This window comes from Lissotriton vulgaris, chromosome 3_1 (assembly GCF_964263255.1).
Source record: "Lissotriton vulgaris chromosome 3_1, aLisVul1.2, whole genome shotgun sequence".
Classification (NCBI taxonomy): Eukaryota; Metazoa; Chordata; class Amphibia; order Caudata; family Salamandridae; genus Lissotriton; species Lissotriton vulgaris.
In genome coordinates this window covers 1514676472-1514699757 of record NC_141689.1, presented here as the reverse complement: position 1 = coordinate 1514699757, position 23286 = coordinate 1514676472, and the positions used below count along the sequence as shown (strand labels likewise).

At 44.0% G+C, this 23286-nt stretch overlaps 1 protein-coding gene across 4 annotated transcripts in view; it reads right to left on the bottom strand.

Moving 5' to 3' along the window:
• The window catches only part of LIN54 (lin-54 DREAM MuvB core complex component), a 620706-nt gene that overhangs the window by 41431 nt on the left and 555989 nt on the right, over positions 1-23286 (bottom strand). For all 4 annotated transcript variants that reach the window (XM_086961987.1, XM_086961989.1, XM_086961988.1 and 1 more), the window contains one exon: positions 9206-9408. In XM_086961987.1, coding sequence (XP_086818113.1) covers positions 9206-9408 — 203 coding nt within the window. The remainder of the gene's footprint in view (positions 1-9205; positions 9409-23286) is intronic.

Here is a 23286-nt window from a genome sequence, read left to right as displayed (position 1 = left end):
TCGCGTGGCAGCCTCTCACACCAGGCGCTCCGATAAGATTCCGGCCGCTACAGCCACCAGCACTAGCGGGCTGCTCCCCACCTCTCGATCCGGCCGGTGCACCAGTCTAGGATCCTTCTCACTCATCAGCCTCAACCAGGCCCCCCGGATGACAGTGGGGGTCTCCCGGGAATTTCTGCTGCTGAACGTCGTGTCAGGCTGCGATACCCGGCCTCGATTTCCAAGCCGGCGGCAGCAAATCAGTAGGTCTGATTTCGGCAGTGCACCGGACACCCACAGCTACCAAAGCGGGACCGGGGGAGCACAGGACAGTCCGGGTCTGAGGCAGCACCGTAGGAGTATTCCAGGTGGGCTGACAGGATCTCTTATTTAGGATTTTAGTGGCGGCCGTAGGGAGCCGAAGGAGCTCACGTCCTGTCGGCCATGCTGCTTGCCCCCCCCCTCCCCCCCTCCCTTCTATATCTGGTGCAATAAAATTGACAAACATCAATCAGGTTACAAATGTAAAAGTTTAACAACTGGAAGTATACTAGGGGCTAGAATTTCAAGACTGAGAGGATCCAACTCCTTCGAGAAATCCTGATGGTAGACTACTGGCAGGGAAAGCTTGACATCAAATACACAAATAATGGCTTTGGTCTTCAAGCTGCATTAGATTTCTTCAATCTCTACAGGACAGACCGGGTAGATAGTAGGACAGCTGTGACTTAGGATTCTTCTCAGCACCATTTTCACCAGTTTATGAGGCCTTCCAAATCAGGGCATTTAATGATTATTTACTCAGATGATATAATGTGCATGTCTCTGGAGAGGAACCTCAGAGGAATCACAAGCAATTAGGCTCAGACCTTTAGTTGCTTTTTTTTTATAGTAAAGCTAAATGAGGCCTTACTCCAACCTGAGGCCCGGAACCCAAGGGATTCACATTTCCCCACCTGACATACTATGAAAAGAAATTCACTGACACTTTATGATAAATTTTGACCAATGTAGTTGGGCCACTGGCCTCTTCAATCCAGAACAAATTCTGGAAAGGAATATGATATATAGACAAAGCTTTGATTTTGCCAGATGGCAGGAGAGAGCTGTAGTGGCAGCTTTACCACATGGAGGCTGCAAAGACAGGGCAATATTTACAATAGAACCAGATGTAATTGAGTCAAATGTCTGATGAAAAGCTGGAATCCATGGAGGGACCTTATTCGCCTCTTGGCTCAATTGCAGGTTGTCTGACTTCTTGACTGCCCGTGGATTCATGTGTGAAAGAGACTAATACATTTGGTTTTTCAGGATGATTTTCTGAATGATCTTGCAGGTCAGGAGACCTCACTCATTCCGGTAACTTAGCTTTTCACAACACTTTCCTGGGATTCTCCAATTCTCCAGTTGTCCTTCACTTCTTATCTTACCACAGATAGGAGGGGCTTCTCAAAAGGATACCTACATTGAATTGAAATTAGATTTATATAGCACTTACCACCCCTACCAAGGCCCCTACTTTCCAAACTTTAGGCCATCTCCAAGGAGAGAGGGACAAATTGATCCCTGCCCTTGGATGCCTTGTTAGCTCATCAAGAGGAAACATTTGTTAGCTAAAACAAAGCCTTTTGGCAAGAATGCTTCACAATACAAATGTCCCCCTAGGGAAAGGAGAAGAAAACTTGACTATAACAGATATGTTACATAAAGACCCATTTCAGATTAACAGGGCTTACTTACAAAAGGGGTAGAAGGGAGGCTAATCTTCAACTTAAAAGTATTATCACAAATAAACTTAAATGTAAAGACCTTCATGCTAAAACCTATCTCACAAAAGGACTGTGGATGTAACCAGGGCTCCAGCTAATCTTTGGAAATAAAAATTATTTTACACTATGTTTCTAAGGGAGTTAAGCAGATATATAGTTGATGATGAGAATATTTTTAAGCAGGTTAAAAATAGAAAGTATATTAAACCAGATACACCGTTTGACTGAAATCCATACTTGAATGTAGCTGGAAATGTATATAAATGAAAAAATGCATTGTCATCGTAAAAGCTAAGCTTCAGAAAACTCAAAGAGGAAAGTACCTCCTTGGGGCACCTCACTACTGCGGCCACTGACCTGGACCTATACCCCTGTTGCTGAAGATGGAAGTTTCCAGATCACTGATCATCTCTCCCTTTTTGAATAGAGGAAGTATTTGCCCAATTACGGAGTAACGCTGTTTCTCTGGCCAGCTGGATGCAACAGTGCCGACTACAGTGAGCAGATGGTGAAACATATACAGGCGCAGGAAGGTCCTGCACTTCTGAACCCCTGCATATGAACCAGCTTCTTATGCCAGGTCTACTTTGTTAGAGGCAAATGATTTATATTTCCCTAAATTTTTAAGGAAATGAGAATTCAGAAGTGGCTTTATCACTGGAGATAAAGATGAACTCATCTTGTGTCTGTTCATAGTAAGATAGAAATAATGATCACCAGTTGTTTGTCGACTCTAGGAAAGTGAAACATTGAAATGGCTCCACTTTTGCCTGATGTTTTTCAACTTCGGAGCTGTTAGGAAGTGCCGTCGTTGGTACTCCACCCCGATATCGAGGTAAGCGGGATGAACTGCTCGGGGACCTATACTTTCATAGAGGGCAGTGCGCCGAGTGTCCCACGCTGGGCTTCCCTTTTCTAACGGGTTCGGAAAGGGGTGACCTAAGGAGCCTTGCCACCCGACTCATTGATTTATTCTGACCATGCTGTCCCGCACGTTGTTACCTTTCGTGAGACTTGTATTCATTGAGCTTCACCCTAAAGATGGGGAGGTCCCCGTATGGGCTGAGGATGCCCCTTAAACTTAACCTTATTGTTTTCCTGATTATTCCAACTGCGAGGTCGGGCGGTAACTTTTCACCTAATAGAAAGAAGTCAAACCTTTGCGCAACCTCTCCAGCATAGTGGCTTGGACCTGCGTAGTTCGCTTTTACAGCCAAGATGTCCCCTTTATGAGTCGAGTACGGGCTTCTTGTGTCTAGCTGTAAATAGATTGAGAAGTGTTCTCGCTGCTATTCACCGGTAACCTGCCTGTAGTTCTAATCCCCTGATGACTGTAGACTGTGGGACCCCCCTGGGTACTCAACCTGTGTTGCCCGGGCAGTTACACAGCCTTTGCTGCCTGGGATTTTAATCTCCGTCATGTATAACTAGGTATCCATCCCACCTACTTTGGTGACCGGTACTAAGGCTGAATGCTAGGCGGCTGTGCTTAAACTACATTACCAGGAGTGGCATCCCCTACATCCTCCATCTGTCTTGCGAAAGGAGTTTTTTGAAATTCTTGATAACGATTGACCTGGACCTTGCTGGGTAGGTTTGTTGATTTCCTCCTTGAGTGAGGGGTGTGCAGCATCCCTGTACGGGATATCCACCTAGGTCTCTTATCTACCTTTCTGTTGATAGCATATATCTGTTTATTTTCATCATAGATCCTTGTTTTGAAGTCCTACCTATTTATGTCGGCAGTTGCACTATATCTAGAACAGGGGTCTCCAACCTTTTCTGTAGTGAGAGCTACTTCGGAGCAGTGAAAATCGATGTGAGCTACTGAAGGTTGGGCAACTTGCGCATTTTTTTGAGACCCCCCAGCGCCCAGTTTCATTGACTTTCAGCCTAATTTCTTCCCAGCCCATACTGTGGTTTGAACAAAAGGGGCCAGTCTCCCTCTTTTAAAGCTATAGACAGCTGCAGGTTGTGCTACCTGAAGCAAAAGCTGGTCTTGCTTGGAACCATTCCTGGAAAGTGTAAAGAAATACTGAAGGATACAAGCCTATGACTGCTATTATGACTAAATCGTTCACACAATGCAAAAGTTAAACCTCAACATATATTCCTTACTAAATGTGAATTATTGGAGTCTAGCTTCAATGTGCAGTCACTAGTTTTCCCCTTCACCATATACTATTTTTTTTTTATTACAGTTTTAAAATGTCCCATCCTGGTTCAGGTTTAAATAATTTTTAACTAGTTTGATTCATGAAGGGTTTTATTAACGGTTTTCTTTGTGAGGGTGAAAATGGATTTATCTTTATGTAGAATACATATTTTTCAAAATGGCCCAATCAAGTGGAAGCTTAACTGAGTTAGTGAAAAAAAATACCATTTCAACACTCACAGATGCTTTTGGCCTGGGCAAATTGGAACGTTTCCAGTTCTTCGTAGATAATTGCTATTTATTTGGAGAAGAAAAGTTTCTGAAACCCTGCTTTATTATCAATGATTAAATGTAATAATTAATTAAGCAGAGTTTCACACTTTTTTTAAAGCATTTAATGTGCAAGTAAAATCGGCCTTGTCAATGGAGCTAGTCAGGGCAGAGGCTCACTATGCATCAGTAAAACAACTTTTGTAAGTATGTGAAACATCTGTTGTTTTTGAACTGCTTTTAACGAATGAAGAGTAAGACTTGCAATTTTCAGTGTTATACAGAGAAGCACTCTTAACAGATACGTTTTTTTTCCAAGAGGCAGTGGAACTCAACCTCCAAAATGAGGATTTGACTACTAGAATACTCTGCTACCCAAAAAAACTGCTGTAGTGTTGGTGTGAATTACCACATGCACTGGGAACAGAGATGTAAGGAATGGGCAAAGTGGGCTCTGGCCCAGAGCCCCACCCATTCAGGCGCCCGATAGAACCAGCTCTGTTCAACAGAGAGCCTTGCCCGGATGACCTTTAATAATTTTTTATTTAAACTGATTGATTTAAATACCATTTTCCTTTAATTTATTTTGAATGTGGCAGATGTGCGAGTCTAATATAGAATACTTGCAGAGAAATGTTATGTTTCATGCAACATCAATAAAAAAGTTTTTTTTAGAATAGATCGAAAAAGGACATCACATATTAAAAATGGGATGGTGGTACAGAGAATATTTGCAGTAATGTTAGTGAGCTGCTGCTGCGTTAAATATTGAAAACACACAACTATCCCTGAATATTAAAAATAAACACATTTGTTAGTTGGACGAGCGTACATATGCTGTCAATGAATTCTCCAAAGCGGGTTTGAAATAGTTAAAACTGGGTCAGAAATTCAAAGCTTCTCCGAAGAGTGGAACAATTTACATTTTTTTACAGGCGTGCAGATGGGGAGAGTTTTCTTTATTTTGTACCTTCGGTAAAGGAAACTGAAACTTGGCAACACCCTGCTTCTCCTGATGTACAAACCAGAGCTGGAAAGCGGGAAAAAACGTACATTTTCGATTTTGTCTGTTTAGTCATAATTTTGGCTGTTTTCAAACTGTCAGGCAATGTTGTTTATTTGGGCCGCTTTCAATCATAAACCAGCCGAAATGTAGTTAGCATAAGAGCATTCATAGTTCGGGTTCAGATCGGACACGGCAGGCTCAGACTTGGCTATAAACAAGGCCCAGTCCTTCAAGAGCCCGTGGCATACCAGCGGCTGCATCACGTTTATAGCACACATCATAGCTATAGTCTGGGGAACAGAGCATTAAGAGGTTTACTGGCCAGGCCAGTGCTTACCGATAGATGTGCTGCTTAAATGTAATGTGCCAGGTAGAAAATAAATCGGATGGCGTGGGTTTGCAGCAGGTTAATACTGCTTGCACCACCTGCATGCTAGCAGGCTTTCCAAGGACCTGCTGCTCCACTCCGGCCCACCTGCTGCTCTGCTCAGGCACAACTGCTGCTTCGCTCCGGCACACGTCCTGCAGGATTAAGATCGCGGTGCCAGGCTGTGAAAGGCAGGTGGCTGTGTGCTGAGTTCAGGAACAGCGTCATCCTCTTTGGCCTGCCCCGCCCCACCTAACCTCAATTAGGCCAATCTGAGCAGTTGGGTTTGGTGAGGGCAGGCATCGGCTGTGAAAAAAGGACCAAGAATAAAAAAGGACGATAACAGGCTACAAAATTTAGATGGAAGGTGCGAGCTACTCATGGGGGTTCGGCGAGCTACCGGTAGCTCGCGATCGACCGGTTGGAGACCCCTGATCTAGAAAAACCAGCCTCTTTTCTTTGAGTTTAAATACCAGGTATGTAGTACATTGATGTACGTGAATCTTTCCCTCGCATGTCGGAATGGATAATGCGATATACACTTTCTTTTTTTTATAATTGGCACTGGGCTCTCTTATTATATAGTTCCTTATGCTTCTCTTAAACTTATTTTCTGTAGCTATCTGACCTGTCGGTATGGGTTTCTGAAATAAGCCCTGCCCTTGGCCATGACTCTGAGGCGGCACGGGTTCAGCTTATTTTCACTTATTTTCCAACTGTGATGATGCACTCTATTCCAGTTGATTTATATTGCGTGTTTCTTATTTCAACAAATTGTCCTCTCCACAGAGCTGACTTTGTAGTCATAGGAGCATCTTATTTAATGAAGAATCTTGATGTTGAAAGTACATGTATTTGCGATGAATGTATGTGTATTCTCATATGTTCTCTCATGATTTTAGGTGTGCTGTCCCACACCACTCGTCCATCACCTCCCTGATGAAGGTGTAGTTCTGGCTGGGGCTAGACACCGAAATGCGCATTGGCGTTGTTACTGTTGTATTGTATTGTATATTATTCTTGTATAGCGCAGCTGTCACCCTGCGGGTATCCTGGCGCTTTGGAAGAAAACTAGTCAGATGAAAATGACAGATTGAAAAGCTGGATGAGAGACGCCGAGATTTCAGACTTTGGCAAATAGCCATGTCTTTAGGTTCTTCCTAAAGCCAATCAAGGAGTCGGCCTGCCTAATGTTATGAGGCAGCTCATTCCATAGCCGAGACGCTACTGTACAGAAAGCTCTGCCTCCCATCCTGGAGCGTCTGACTCTGGTAGTGGCTGCCAGGCTTAGACTGGAGGAGAGCAGAGACCTAGTGGGCTTGTACCACGTAAGTCTTTCCTGCAATGGAAGAGGGCCTGTATTGTGTAGCGCTCTATAAACAATACATAAGGATTTGAAAGTGACTATCTCTTATTGGCACCCAATGTAGATCTCTCAACGCCATTATGGAAGAGGAGCCCCGAGGTTTATTAAGTGCTAACTTGGCCGCAAAAGACTGGCCTCTCTGGAGCCTCTGCAAGATGTATAGAGGGGCACCCAGGTACAGCGAGTTACAGTAATCGAGTCTAGCCAAGATTACACTCCTTACCACCAGAGGTCGGGTCGCTTCGGGCAGAAGAGGAAGAATCTGTCTGAGCGCTTTTAGCAGGCCAAAACAGACACTGATTGTTTTATTAGTTTGCGAGACCAATTGAAGGTTTTCGTCAAACAATACTCCCAGAGTATAGGGTAGCTGGGTTGTACCTACCCATACCCCCTGGATGATTATTTTAATCTGTCATCCGATCATCATGTGGCCATTTATTCTATTCTGATGCACTTGTTGAGTTGATGTGTATGTGTTATGCTGGATAAATGATGATGAGTTCTGGAATGGATGATAGTATGACTGATATGTGAATATGATGTGTGGGACAGGACTAATGTATTAATGTTTTATTGAATATTGTCTTTGTATTGTATCTATTTTTGCCAAAAAGTTGATGAAATGTTTTTTACTAATATGAAAAATAAATAAAAAAATGATTATCTATTTTGATTAAAAAGCTCTAATTAATTGATGATTTTTGATAATCGCCTTGGTCCGCTCCGGTGTGTGCTCACTAGTAGCAGGACCCTTTCCTATGGCCTTATTAAAATTTCTGGGCAGTTAATTTCTTGTTGTTGGTTGCTCTCATTTCCCACTGCCTTACCTGCCTGTATCCTTCCAGGGGTCCCCCTTCTTAGTAGTTGTTGACTCTAGGATGACTTACATAAATGATCACCATGTCATGGTATTTCCCCCCCTACCTAATCCCAAACTCTATGCTTGTGGATATAATCTGTTCTCTATGATGGATTTGTCCTATCCCATTTCCAGTCAAGGTGCCCTTTCTTGCCCCATTTTCCATCATGCATTCCGTGTACCTCCTTACTCTCCTACATGCTTTACTAGTCCCATCCTGTTGTTTTTATTTGAATCCACCCCACTGATTCTTATTACCACGTGCCCTGCACACTAAAGGTATTTCCAGGCACAGACTCAGAACAGATTTGGAAGACAGTAGGCTGAATGGCATGTAAAAGGGAACTAAATTCTGAAATTAACTGACAGCATCAGTTAAGTGCAAAATTGTGGCAGGGGAAAAGAGTTGTTTGCAGCCTCTGACTTCTCCTCTCTCAAAGATATATGGATTGCACGGAGGAAAGAGATAGGGAGAGGCCCAAGGGAGAGTGCAAACAGCGAGTGTTCCTCTCTCCATCCTCCTGTACTTCACAATGAGATTAGAGCTTTAGGGGTCTCTTTGGGAATTCCCTTCATTTCCTATGCCTGCCCAAATCCAGCCAAATAAAGAAAAGCAGTTTGCCAGAGCCAGTGAATAAATGAATTCAGCCCGTTCCACAGCCCCTTCCGTCCCTATTTGATCACCGTTCACAGCAGAAACTGCCTGACATACACAGCAGGAGTTGTGAAAGGCTCAGAAGCTTTTGAGCATTGGGGGGTTTAAACCCCCTATGCCTTCCGTAAGGCTTTTTTTAAATTAGGGCATTCCATCCACATGGGGTTGAACATTTTAATTGCCCTATAGCAGTAGCGGCCGATGCAGGTAAGCATGGGGGAGGGAGGCATATGTCAACATACATCAGAATAGGGCAAATGAAATAAATAACTTCTACTCCATCAACTGTCAACATCCCCCTCCCCCTCTTACCTGCACCAGCTGCTGCTGCCTTACAGCCTGCCGTAGCAGACTATACTTGCCATTAAAGTCCTGCTTCCTTGTGGCTCTAGACAAAAGCTGAAGCAGGCCTTCAATGGCTGGTATAGCCTGCTATGGTGAGCTGGAAGGATACATAACACTGGAATATTGAGAGCTCCATTGAGGGACAATTGTAAGACCACATGCTGAGAAGTGTAGGTAAAAGCCTTATCAATATTCCCATGTATGCCTCACTTGCCTTATACAACTTAAAATGTAAAAACAAAAACGCAAAGCCCAAAATTAAAGCCCACTGTAGACGGTGAATCAATATTTTAGATGATTATTTGTTTCTCAGCAAGATTGGTTGTACTTGTACAACAGTGTAAATCAAATTCTCATTTACATGCAACAAGGCTCTTCTTAGAATCATGTACACACAACGCTAGTACGTTGAATTGCATAAATGTGTTACTCACTTTCCCCCGCCACTATTAAGCGCTGGTGCTGGTCTTGTGATCAAGTCTGAAATTTGCGACGAGAGCTTCGTCTTTGCAGCAGTCTGTTGCTGGACCCGTACTTCTGCTGCATCTGCTAAGTGCATCAATGTTTTTCGTTCAGGACTTTCTTCAAAGTTCTTGCAACCCACACATTTGCATATTGAAGAGCACATGATTTTAGCCTGAAAAGATTAAGCCAAACTAGTTTCAATATTCTTTATTTGATTTTAGGCAACAAACAATATGGTTTCTGTGTGATTCACAGGCGCAGAGTGCTTCAAGTCCTACAAGGAAAGATGCAGCACATTTGTTTGGTGGCACTTCAAGTAAAATAAGCTAAGTTAATGTACATCCAGTTACCTCCTTATGCCAACAAAGCAAATCAGCATTACTCACCTGCAGGGATTGTATAACAGTTCATTTCAGTCCTTTAAAATGTATGACATTGTTCTGCATTCTGTCCATCAACTGTTGTTTTTGCATTTGTCACCCCGAATGGGATGGGTATGCTCAGACGTGAGTCCCATGCTCTCCACACCACTGGAGTCAAGCTATCCTGGCTGAAGACAGCTGATAACCAGAAACCGGTCCTAGGATGCTTGATTCTGGTCCAGGAAAGACATGGCTTGGCAGTTCAGGCTGGACTGTTCCCATGAGGCACAGGGTCAAGGCTGAATTGCACCTGGCCATGTCTGAACTGGGGTGGTGTGGAGTGCAAAAAAAACCCGATGGATTTAGGCCCAGATCTCTGTACTGGGGTGAATGTATGGCATTGTTCTGCATTCTGTCCATCAACTGTTTTCTTTGCATTTGTCACCCGAGTGGGATGGGTATGCTCAGACGTGAGTCCCATGCTGTCCACACCACTGGAGTCAAGCTATCCTGGCTGAAGACGGCTGATAGCCAGAAACCGGTCCTAGGATGCTTGATTCTGGTCCAGGAAAGACATGGCTTGGCAGTTCAGACTGGAATGTTCCCATGAGGTACAGGGTCAAGGCGGATTTGCATATGGCCATGTCTGAACTGGGGTGGTGTGGAGTGGAGTGCAAAAAAACGATGGATTTAGGCCCAAATCTCTGTACTGGGGTGAATGTATGACATTGTTCTGCATTCTGTCCATCAACTGTAGTTTTTGCATTTGGCAAAGTGACACTCCCAATCACTTCAAAAGTTAACATAATGGGAGCATTTGAGTATTGCTGAAAAAAAATCCACATCAAATCGGATAGCAGGATTCAAGAATACAAGAGAAATTAAAAAGTAAAACATTTGCGATAAGACCTATTCTAGACTGAGAAAAATCTATTTCCCTCTTTTTGAATTTAAAATCAATATTTGTTCCTTTAACAAGAGGCACATGGAAATGCTGCTTTTTCTTGGATATACAGCTGCTATAGATGGTTAAAAACAAAGGTTATCTTTAAAATTACTCATAAAGAGTTGGTACATTATGTGATAATTTTAAAAATAAGTATGTAGATATCATTCTTTTACCCTAAATAGGAGTTGACGCACCTGGAGCCTAGGGTCTAACACCCCATTCGGACCTTGACTGAAAATCATTATTTTGGGCAAATTACTTAAACTCTCAATGCCTAAAGTTGTAAATATATGAAAAGTAATACAATTATAAATATGTGAAATGTAATGTAATTGACAAAAATGATGTACTGTACTTTATTACTTTCCAGCTTGGTTTATGCCATAATAACACACAGAACTAGCTACTTACAAATATAAATAGCTACATTTAGAATTGGATGGTGGTATCCAAGTGAGAGCCAATTGAATATTTGCTCTGGTAAATAAGCTTTTATCCATATAAGGAAGCTTAGATGGAGGGAAAGGTGGGGGCTCATCTAAGTAAAGCTGGATAGTTTAGTTGTGTCCTCTTAATGTTTTCAGTTAAGAACCAGTACTGGCTTGAATTACGCTCAAGTACCCTAACAATGGTGTTTCTTTTCAAACTAATTTGGCGAATGGTCTCCTCGCTCAGTTACGGTAAAAGGAGACTCCTCAAGGAAGCAACCAGGGTCAAACTGATGAATTAAATTAGGTCTCCAGGATCATCATCATAGACATGCACCTCTGAGTGCAAGTAGGAAATGAAAGATACAATTACTTTCTCTATCTGCAAACCAAGTTTATTTTCTTTGTAGGATATGCTGTCAGTTATACCCTAGTTAGGTTTGATACACTCTTCTTACTGAGGTTGTCCTCGCATTGTCTTCAGGAGCTTAAAATGTGTTTAAAATGACCAACTATCTGGGCTGCTTGTGTTACTTACTGTACTATTAAAAACAATCTCATGTTTTAACCCGATAGCTGTGACTTGACAGCAAGTATCATTGCCCAGACCTTTATGGCAATTCCTCAGGGCCTGACGACCAACATTCATTTAGTATCATCATAAGCCACAAGCCTGTTACAGAGGATGTATACCAGCGGATTTTAAAACATATCTGTTATATTTCAGGCATGTAAGGAGCCAGAGTTACACAATCTTCTGGAACTCTTCCAAATAAAGGCTTCCAAGCTAAGCCACTGGCAATAAGTAGTCTGGAAATAAAGAAGATCAATGACAGAAATGCAAAAAGGTAGACGTGAGGGTACAGAATATTTTGTCTTGTAGGTGAAAAATAACATTTTGCACAAGACAAGTCAGTGCCTCACTTGGATCTCACCTTAATCGCTGAAACAGTATGAAGTGTCATAACTTGTCTCCCACATGAGTGTAAAATGACTTAACCCACAAGTCATTGGTCCACTTTCACACCTCCCTCCCTGATGTGCAATACTAGTATCCTCCACCTCACATCCGAAACCATGTCAGTGCTCCATAATCATGTGCCATGCTGACAGATGAGGAAGCTGAGATGGTGGTGGTGTGTCTAGAAGATTGAGTGTCTTACATTGCTGCTAAGTGGCCTCATCGCTCAATTAAACTATCATCCAGTGAGTGACGAGTATCACCAGCCACTAATGGGAGAAGGTTACAGTACAGTTCTACAAGTGACGGCAAGTTGAGCCATCGGGACAAGATGCTACACATTGTTTGTTAACACCAGAGAAACAGCATTCATCCAGTGTCAACTTAAAGCTGTCCAGTTCAGAGTATGCCTTATGCTTGTTATTAAGAAAGGTTTGAAACTGGACTGCCAGTCTTAGCTGCAAATGTACCGAAGCTACCTTGGATAGAAAACAGTGGTTGCAGACTGGGGGAAAGTATACATTTCATGCCACCCTCGCCTGTTAATTTCCTAGTTCTCTCATACTTGTTGATTTAAACGTACCACTGAAGATCCGATTTACTGAAAAACTCAGGAAGGTTCTGTATAGTATTTGTTCATAATACCTTACAGACACGGTTATTAAGAATAACGCTTTTCAAAATTTTCTTTGCAATCATCTGGATTATGCGGACATGATCTCAAAATTGAGCAACCCGATAACTGAACTCAAATCTATTTTCACTTCGCAATCCCTTAAAAACAACCTCTACCACTGTTATTAACACTGAGCAGCCATTAATCACAATTTCATCTGTGTGAGACCCACTCAGGAAATCACAAGAAATCTAACAAACAATACAAACAATGCCAATAGTCAAAACAAGCAATTAACCCAGAAACTCATTACAATAATATATCTAATCATAGAAGGCTCAACAGATTTAAGGATGTTCCGAATCAACCAGATCATGTAACTTTGCATGTATTTACATAGGTAAGAGCACAAGCTATGGAAGAAACACAACTAAAACTGTCCAGGTTACGATTCCAGATCCACTTCTTCCTCTCTTGCTTCTGCCTCAAACTCCACTCCATCTATGGCCATGACAAGTCGAACAACTTGCATCAGGCAAAGATCGAAACATGTCAGGGTCTGACAGACTCACTACATTATTTTGATATATATATAGAGCTTCATAACCTTATTCTAAGTGATTCTTTTGTAGTAAATAAAATCAACAATAAAAATTCTAGTACTTCAGGTTGCCCCTATACATGTTTCTTCCACCACAAGAGACTATCAACCAAACAAAACACCACACCATCCAGAATTAATGGCTATAGGACCAATCAACTTTATCTTATCATATACATCCCCTGTTTTACTAACTCCGTTAACCGCAAGCTCACAATCAAACCAGTCTCCTCCGCAATTTCAATGCTATCCGAAACCCATGATCTGATCAAACCAACAACGTCAGTAGCGCAACAACGAAATGTGAACTGTCTTAACTGAAGATAACCAAGGTGATAAATCAGTAATATAGTCAGAAGACTCTGCGGTCACAACAACAACAAAACATTCCTGACTCAAAGGTAGGTGACCCAAACTGGATTCTCCCACTGACACCAACTAGAAAAGACTTCCAACCTTACCTCAATAAGAGGAGGCTAAAAAAAGAAACTATAGATAGGGGGGTTATACCCAGGGGAAATTACGGGGACCTGGGTTGTCAATTGTAGTATAAGAGGGGGTCCCAGTAATCATGAACCAAAAGTGTATTGACAAAAGAGGTATAAATAATCAAAGAAACCAATTAGGAAGCAACATTGTTTTATTCACAATGTGCTGGTATCATATTGTATACATCACAATAGACATTTATTAATCAGTGACTGTTTTATGGTGCCCCGAAGGAAGGGAAAGAAAGGAGGGGTATGTGATACGTGTAGGAATTGAGTGAAGGAGGAAAGGTAATGCAGTGACAGTAAAATCAACGAATAAAGCAAATTCAGTGGAGTTACACATCAATGTACCCATACAACGACCATTAGGTTCACATACATTAATTATCACAAAGTCATACTCCAAATGTACAATTAATGAAGCCAATAGGGTGTGGAGTTGACAAACAAGAACAGAATGTTGTCGACGTTTCGACCCTCTTGCGCAGATATAGGTTTAAATCTTGCCGTGGGGTCTTCCTCAGGACTGGGGAGAGGGGGGCACGTGACAAGCTGGTTGTTCTGAAGCGCCTGTATGACTTAATGGTAATGGTCTGGGGTCCTTAAGATATCGCAAGGGTCAATTCGTCCGGCAGCCGTAATTTGTCGACTTTCGAAAGGGCCCTTTCGCATGCGATCAGTGAACGGCTTTGGATCAAATCCGCTTACCGTCCTGCCACGGACTTGATGCTTCCGCGCAAGTACCCACTACCCCACGCCGAAAGTCGACAAATTACGGCTGCCGGACGAATTGACCCTTGCGATATCTTAAGGACCCCAGACCATTAAGTCATACAGGCGCTTCAGAACAACCAGCTTGTCACGTGCCCCCCTCTCCCCAGTCCTGAGGAAGACCCCACGGCAAGATTTAAACCTATATCTGCGCAAGAGGGTCGAAACGTCGACAACATTCTGTTCTTGTTTGTCAACTCCACACCCTATTGGCTTCATTAATTGTACATTTGGAGTATGACTTTGTGATAATTAATGTATGTGAACCTAATGGTCGTTGTATGGGTACATTGATGTGTAACTCCACTGAATTTGCTTTATTCGTTGATTTTACTGTCACTGCATTACCTTTCCTCCTTCACTCAATTCCTACACGTATCACATACCCCTCCTTTCTTTCCCTTCCTTCGGGGCACCATAAAACAGTCACTGATTAATAAATGTCTATTGTGATGTATACAATATGATACCAGCACATTGTGAATAAAACAATGTTGCTTCCTAATTGGTTTCTTTGATTATTTATACCTCTTTTGTCAATACACTTTTGGTTCATGATTACTGGGACCCCCTCTTATACTACAATAAAAAAAGAAACAACAAGAATTAACAGTAACAATGACGGTCAACCAAATTACAGCTTCACAAGTTATTTCCAATTTTTCAGCAACAAGTACAAACACAAAAACATGAATAATACAGCAAATCAGCAGCATCATTAAGCCAGGTCTCAGAAACCACTGAGCACACTCCAGAATATAAAGACCTTATAACTCATGATCACCCTTCAAGTTTAACAGTATCAGAAACGAATCCTAAAGGAGGAACAATCCCTTTTTCTGCGCAATAAGCTGAACTAATAACATTACACTAATTAGCAACAAATTCAGAGGGGAAAACAAACCAAAATTAATGTTCTTAGTCATGATGACTGGATTCCTCCAAGGTCTTGCAGGTCTTAACATAGTAGATCCACTTTTACAACCCAAACACCAACAGTTTGCTCTGCCTTCAGTTTCCCATACAACATGTCTCAGTGTACATAATGCAGAGTCAACTGCCGTACTGTCAAGAACTTATTCAAGCCTCTTCAGAAACATTTAAAGTCCCCCGGCGCTATGCTAGAAGCAGCATACATGTAATGATTCTTCTCCCAGGTGAGTAGCCTGTTCAAAAAATGTTTGTAAACGCTAGACAGGGAATCTTTATATATGTGGTGTAAGCTTGTTTTGCTTCTTTTAGACTTCGTAAAGTCCTGAAGCAATTTCCAGTGGGCAAATTCCAAGGCTCAGGAGCCAGTGGCCCAGTTTAGCCACATTTAATTCTTTAGCCATCTTTCATTGGCAAGATGAAATCAGACTGCTTCACGGACTTGTTCAAAGCTTCCGTAATCAATAATCTTGAACAGGCATTTGCACAGTAGAACTATATATGTATTACTGCTTCTGTGGTACAGTACACATAAAACATGTAATCATCTGCACAATGGTTTAAGTTTAGCTGCTGTAGGTGTTGTGCACACATAACTTGTCATTAGAAAATAACTGTGAATCTTTCAAATATAATGCACTGGAAATCTTCATTTCTGCAAATAATGTCACTTCTTCATCATCACAGTCGTTACTCAGAGAAGACACGGGAGAATAATCCAATCCCGCACGGAAAAAGAAGAGATAAAACTATGCTTGAGTGCATCTGACTTAAAGAGAAAATGGTAAGCTCCGACTTATCCGTATTGTCTTAGGTCTTTATGCTGTAGGGTGATCATGTTCCCTACTTTTTGTTTGGAGGTTTTACATGAATTGAACTGGTCCTTTGTTCTCAAAGCAGTGTCTGGCAGTGGATTTTGTGGATCACAGCCGAGTTTCGTCAAGGGCTATTCCCCCTGGAGGATCCTTGGTCACTGATCCACCCCCCCCCCCCTTCTTCCATGGTGACGTGTATATCCTTTTGTACAAAAAAAGGTGCCCAGGTGCAGAAATGTTCGGCAAATGTGTGCTAGTGCTTGATACACCTGTTTTGCAAGGAGGATAAGCACTGCTGGCTGACAGTGCCATTGGCCTTAAGTACCAGGGTGTCTGATATCTCTGCTGGCAGCTGAGAAAAGATCTGAGTCTTCTAGAACCTCAATCCAAAGAAACTAGGTTTAGCTTTATTATTAATTTGCTTTGCTATTAATACTGTTCACAATATGCTTGCACAGAAGTTACATACAAGTGTTAATTTCCAAATATTTAATGATGATTACAATATGTTTGCAGAGAAGTCCTGCAAGTGATTATTACTAATGATCCAACTTAGCATTCATATGTGTTTGTCCATACTGTGTCCATAACATGTGACATGCTATTTTCCAATTTATTTTACATTTACATATAGCACAGCATTACCAGCAAGGTAACTGGGCGCTTCATATATAACCAATCTTTGAGAAATTAAACAGTATTTACCTAATTTGTGCATGTTTCGCCTGCAGTGTAATCATTCATAAAATCAGTTAAATTTTTTCACATTTTCTTTGCCCACTGTGACACCATACAAACACCCCAGGAATAGGCTGTGCAAGAAAAGAGCACAGGATGGGATTATACACCCCGAATTAACTCGGAATATTGGCAGCACATGGATGTCCTCTCCCTGACTTGCCTGAGAAAATGTATTGAGCATTTAGGTGTATTTCTAAAATATTGGCAGACATTATAATACAGGCTTTCACCAGCCGGATCACAATATTAAGTACATTCTTTTGGTTCACATTCCTAATTATCATCTGTGCTAATGCTTTGCTAAATTATACGTTAATTGCCTGCTATTTCTCTGCTCTAATCTAGTGCCTGCCCTGATACAGCGGTGCCTGCCCTGATAGAGCGCTGCCTGCCCTGATACAGCGCCTGGCTATCCACATCACCTGCATCTCAGAGCGCATTGAACTGCATATAGCGCCTGGTATCGTTAGCATTTCTTTTGATCTAAGCGCATTGGCCTTGCATTTGCGGCGATTTAAAAACTGCCTGTAAAGTGTTTTAGTGATTTATTTGCAACTGTACTTCTGTTCGCACTCTGGCTGTGCCCCTGTTTCGTTTTCGGTCCCGAGCTGCCATTTTATTGTGCTGTTTACTTGTGGGCCATGTCTCCTCCCCGATCCCGTCTCCCAGCTGACCCTCCCACCCAATGATAGAGTAATCTCGCCCCGTCCTCTTTCACTCTGTGACCGTCTGGACTTGGTCCATAGCGGTCGCTCCCCTTGCTCACTGCCTGACCCACCAACGCTCTGCTCCTTGCTGACCTCATCGCCTGCCTGCCCTGATACAGCGCTGCCTGCCCTGATACGATTCAGAAAAGGGGGTGGTGATGAACAGAGTGTCTGAATTAAGCAGACCACTCTTACCCAGTCCAAAGATCAGGGCTTGATCCATCACCGTTATTTATCTCACTGCCCCATCCCAGCTTAGAACCTGGCTATATGCAAATCAGTCTGTCCCTGGCCCAGTGCATCATGGGAACAGGGCAGACTAAACTACCAAGCCAATTCTTCACCAGAAAGGAGACAAGCTACCGGGGACCGGTTTCTGGCATTTCAGCCGTCTTCGGCCCGGCTTGCTTGAATCCTGATGGAGCAGTGAGAAAGGGACTCATGTCTGAGTATACCCTGCCACACCTATAGTGGCCAAAAACGATTCAGAAAAGGGGGTGGTGATGAACAGAGTGTCTGAATTAAGCAGACCACTCTTACCCAGTCCAAAGATCAGGGCTTGATCCATCACCGTTATTTATCTCACTGCCCCATCCCAGCTTAGAACCTGGCTATATGCAAATCAGTCTGTCCCTGGTCCAGTGCATCATGGGAACAGGGCAGACTAAACTACCAAGCCAATTCTTCACCAGAAAGGAGACAAGCTACCGGGGACCGGTTTCTGGCATTTCAGCCGTCTTCGGCCCGGCTTGCTTGAATCCTGATGGAGCAGTGAGAAAGGGACTCATGTCTGAGTATACCCTGCCACACCTATAGTGGCCAAAAACGATTCAAAAAATGCCAGAAACCGGTCCCCGGGAGCTTGTTTCCTTCCCAGTGTAAGAATTGGCTTTTGTAGTTTGGTTTGCCCTGTTCCCATCATGCACTGGGACAGGAACAGACTAATTTGCATACAGCCAGGTTCTGAAACTGGGATGGTGCAGTGAGCTAAAAAACGGTGTTGGATCTAGCCCTGATCTCTTGACTGGGTGAGAGCTTTCTGCTTAATTCAGAGACTCTGTCCCTCACCACCCCTTGTTGTAAATATGCCTGCCCTGATACAGCGCTGACTGCCCTGATCAAGCGCCTGGCTATCCACATCACCTGCAACTCAGAGCGCATTGAACTGCATATAGCTCCTGGTATCGTTAGCATTTCTTTTGATCTAAGCGCATTGGCCCTGCATTTGCGGCGATTTTAAAACTGCCTGTAAAGTGTTTTAGTGATTTATTTGCAACTGTACTTCTGCTCGCACTCCGGCTGTGCCCCTGTTTTGTTTTCGGTCCCGAGCTTCCATTTTATTGTGCTGTTTACTTGTGGGCCGTGTCTCCTCCCCGATCCCGCCTCCCAGCTGACCCTCCCACGCTCCGCCCCCCTCCACTCTCCATTTAAGATAGATGAACCAACGCGCAGCGGTCGCGCCGAAGGTGCGCCAAAGGTAAGCCCGTCTACGCCCGTCCGCGCCTGGACCGCGCCCAGTGCCAGACCCCCTGGTCCTCGCAATACCCTCCCCACTCGCTTATCGTATGACGCCACTACTCTCCTCGCCATTAACCCGGACGCTCCCCACAATGTTACTAGCTACCCCAGGACACACCCATGGTCCATTCGCCTGCCACTCCTGCAAATTCGCCTGACCCAGGACCCACACCAAGTCCACTACCTCCAAACACATCCCCGACCCCAACCACCTGAAGTGCATCTTGCTAAACACCCGCTCGGTCCACAGACACGCCACTGAACTCTGGGACCTACTCGACACCGCATCGCCGGACGTCGCCTTCCTTACAGAAACCTGGATGAACGCTTCATCAGCGCCCGACATCGCCATAGCCATCCCGGACGCTTACAAGATCATCCGAAAAGACCGCACCAACCAAACGGGAGGAGGCATCGCCATCGTCCATAAGAACACCATCCGAATCACGACCAGCTCCGACGATAACCTCGCGACCGCCGAACACCTTCATTTCCAGATCCACATCGACCCCAGGACCACACTCAGAGGCACCCTCATCTACAGACCACCAGGAACCCGCACACAATTCAACGAAGACATCACCGACTTCATCAGCCCACATGCCCTTACTTCCGAGAACTACATTCTACTGGGAGACCTCAACTTCCACCTGGAAAAGAAAAACGACAGCAACACCACCAGCCTTCTGGACAACCTGGCCAATCTCGGTCTCAAGCAACTTGTTGACACCCCCACCCACCTTGCCGGACATACGCTCGACCCTATCTTCACCTCCAGCAAACACATCTCCTTCGATCACACCACACCTCTCCACTGGACGGACCACAGCTGCGTTCAGTTCAGCTACAACAAGACCACGACCCACAACCCCCCACAACCTATTCCTCAAAGAAACTGGAACAAAATCACCACCGACCAACTCTTCACATCGCTAAACCCAAACCCTCCTGCCAGATCATCGGACCCAAACCAAGCTGCCATCAAACTCACACAATGGATCACCCACAGCGCTGACGTATTAGCACCCTTGAAAAACCATCAGATCAAACAAGGTAGCAAAAAGGCCCCCTGGTTCAACGATGACCCTAAGAAATCCAAGAAGTTATGTCGTACCCTCGAGAAAACCTGGAGAAAAAACCCAACCTCTGACAACCTGACCACCTTCAAGGACGCCACCCGCAAACACCACCAATTGATCCGATCCACCAAGAAATCAGCACTCAAGGATCGACTCGACAACAACGCCCACAACAGCAAGGAACTATTCAACATTGTCAAAGAATTCACCAACCCCACCGCCGTCACCAACGACATCACTCCCTCCCAAGACCTCTACGACTCTTTATCCTCTTTCTTCCACAACAAAATCGCCGACATACATAACCGCTTTGAAAACCAATCCAATGAACAGCCCACTCCACCCACCCCCGAACCAAAACAGCACTCTCACAACCTTTTCGCCTGGAATCCAATCACCACAGAAGACACCATCCGCCTGATGAACTCAATCCACTCAGGATCGCCAACCGACCCATGTCCCCACCACATCTTCAACAAAGCAGACTCCATCATCGCACCCCATCTCCGCGATGTCATCAACTGTTCCTTCAACTCCGCTACCTTCCCGGAAAGCTGGAAACATGCCGAGCTCAGCGCCCTTCTGAAGAAACCCACAGCAGACCCCTCTGAACTCAAGAACTACCGCCCCATCTCACTCCTCCCATTCCCTGCCAAAGTCATTGAGAAAGCTGTCAATAGTCAACTCGCCGCCTTCCTTGAATCCAACAATTACCTTGACCCTTCACTGTCGGGCTTCCGAGCCAAACACAGCACCGAAACCGCCCTCATCGCAGCTACAGACAACATCCGAACGCTACTGGACAACAGAAAAACAGTTGCCCTCATCCTACTTGACCTCTCCGCCGCATTCGACACAGTATGTCATAGCACACTCATACAACGCCTCAACAACGTCGGAATACAAGGAAAAGCTTTGGATTGGATCATCTCGTTCCTCGCCGGTAGAACCCAGAGAGTCCGCCTCCCCCCTTTCAAATCAGAGGCCACCGAAGTCATCTGTGGTGTACCACAAGTATCTTCATTCAGCCCCACCCTCTTCAACAAATACATGAGTCCCCTCGCATCCATCACGCGCCAACACAACCTCAACATCATCTCCTACGCAGATGACACCCAGCTGATCCTCTCCCTTACCAAAGACCCAACCACCACCAAAACCAATCTACACGAAGGAATGAAAGAAGTAGCCGAATGGATGAAGAACAGCTGTTTAAAACTTAACTCGGACAAAACGGAAGTCCTCATCTTAGGATCATCCCCCTCTGCTTGGGACGACTCATGGTGGCCACCGGCCCTGGGCACAGCACCCATACCTACAGATCACGCACGTAACCTGGGCTTCATCCTAGACTCCTCCCTCTCGATGACCAGACAAGTCAACGCCGTCTCATCTTCATGCTTCAACATCCTACGCACGCTCAAAAATGTCTTCCGCTGGATCCCCACCGAAACAAGAAAGACAGTCACCCACGCACTGGTCACCAGCCGACTGGATTATGGAAATACCCTTTACGCCGGAACCACAGCCAAACTACAGAAAAAACTCCAACGCATCCAAAACGCCTCAGCCAGACTCATACTGGACATCCCCCGTCATGCTCACATTTCCGGTCACCTGAAGGATCTCCACTGGCTCCCCGTCAACAAGAGAATAACGTTCTGTCTCCTCACCCACGCACACAAGGCCCTTTACGACCTAGGACCCGAATGCCTCAACACACGACTGTCCTTCTACACACCAACCCGCCAACTACGATCATCCAATCAATCCCTCGCAGCAATTCCGCGCATCAACAGATCCACCATGGGAGGAAGATCCTTCTCCTACTTAGCGGCCAAAACCTGGAATTCTCTCCCCACTCACTACCGACTTACACAGAACCACCTCTCCTTCAGAAAGCAACTAAAAACCTGGCTATTCGATAAGTAATGCACCTACCCTCCCTCAAGCGCCTTGAGACCCTCTGGGTGAGTAGTGCGCTATACAAATTCCTGAACTTGAACTTATGTTGATTAAAGATTAGTTATGTTGTAATTTCCTGAATTCACAGAAGCACAAAAGGGCCCACGGGTTACCTAGGTATGAGGGTATGGGAGATCTAAACATGGGAACAGAGTTCTTTGGCTCAAAACACACTGGCAATTTTGGAAGGCCCAAGTTACGATAAAATATGCTCTAAAGTCACTCATCTCTAGAGGTAGAGCTAAGAGAAGGGACTCTCTTTGCGCTCAACACATGGCGGAAATTTCAAACATGGTGTCATTCATGGGAACAATTTGCAGTCACCTCACTCGATGGAGTTTGGGTATTTTTTAATGAGATGAGTAGGTTACGTATTGGACAGTATTTTCAAGCCTCTTCACAACATTTCAATGGGATAGCTGTTGAAAGGTTACTGCAGGACTCCCACCTCAACATAAAGAAATGATTCACACATGTGAATCTATGAAAAATCCAATGCTAGAGAAAGCTGCCATCCATTGCAGCCCTTCCAGCATCAAATAACCATCTGAAGCAGGTGATTTTGATGCTGGGTTTTAGTTGTTTTATCCTGTCACTGACTAATGAAAAGATTTGACTGCCCGGCTTAATGTTCTGAAATAGAAATGAAATACTTAGAAAAGTCTGGACTTTGATTAGTCAGAGCGGATGAGTAAAATAAAGGATTGTACACAGCTCCCACATCACCTGAAAACTACCATCTACCTTGCTTCTGTTTTCAACACCAAAGATTAAAGAAATGCACGAAAACTGAATGTACCAATTGTTTCATCAGGACGTAGTGATTAATATATATGCTCTGGTCATCCCGGGTGTCCAATCCTTTTCAAAGCACCTTTGTACGTGCAGGAAAATGGTTTACAGCCAGCAGGAAATCACCACTGGCACAACAGGTGTGACCAAACAATAGCTAGTAAAACTGGCATTGTGACCACCATTCAAAATGAAACGCTAAATGGAATGACAAGCATCAGGGATGCACTTAGCGTTCTCCAAGGTGTAAAATAGAGTATGCTAAGACATACATAAAGACAGAGTGTATAAACACAAAAATTAAGCTACAATGAAATAGCCAGC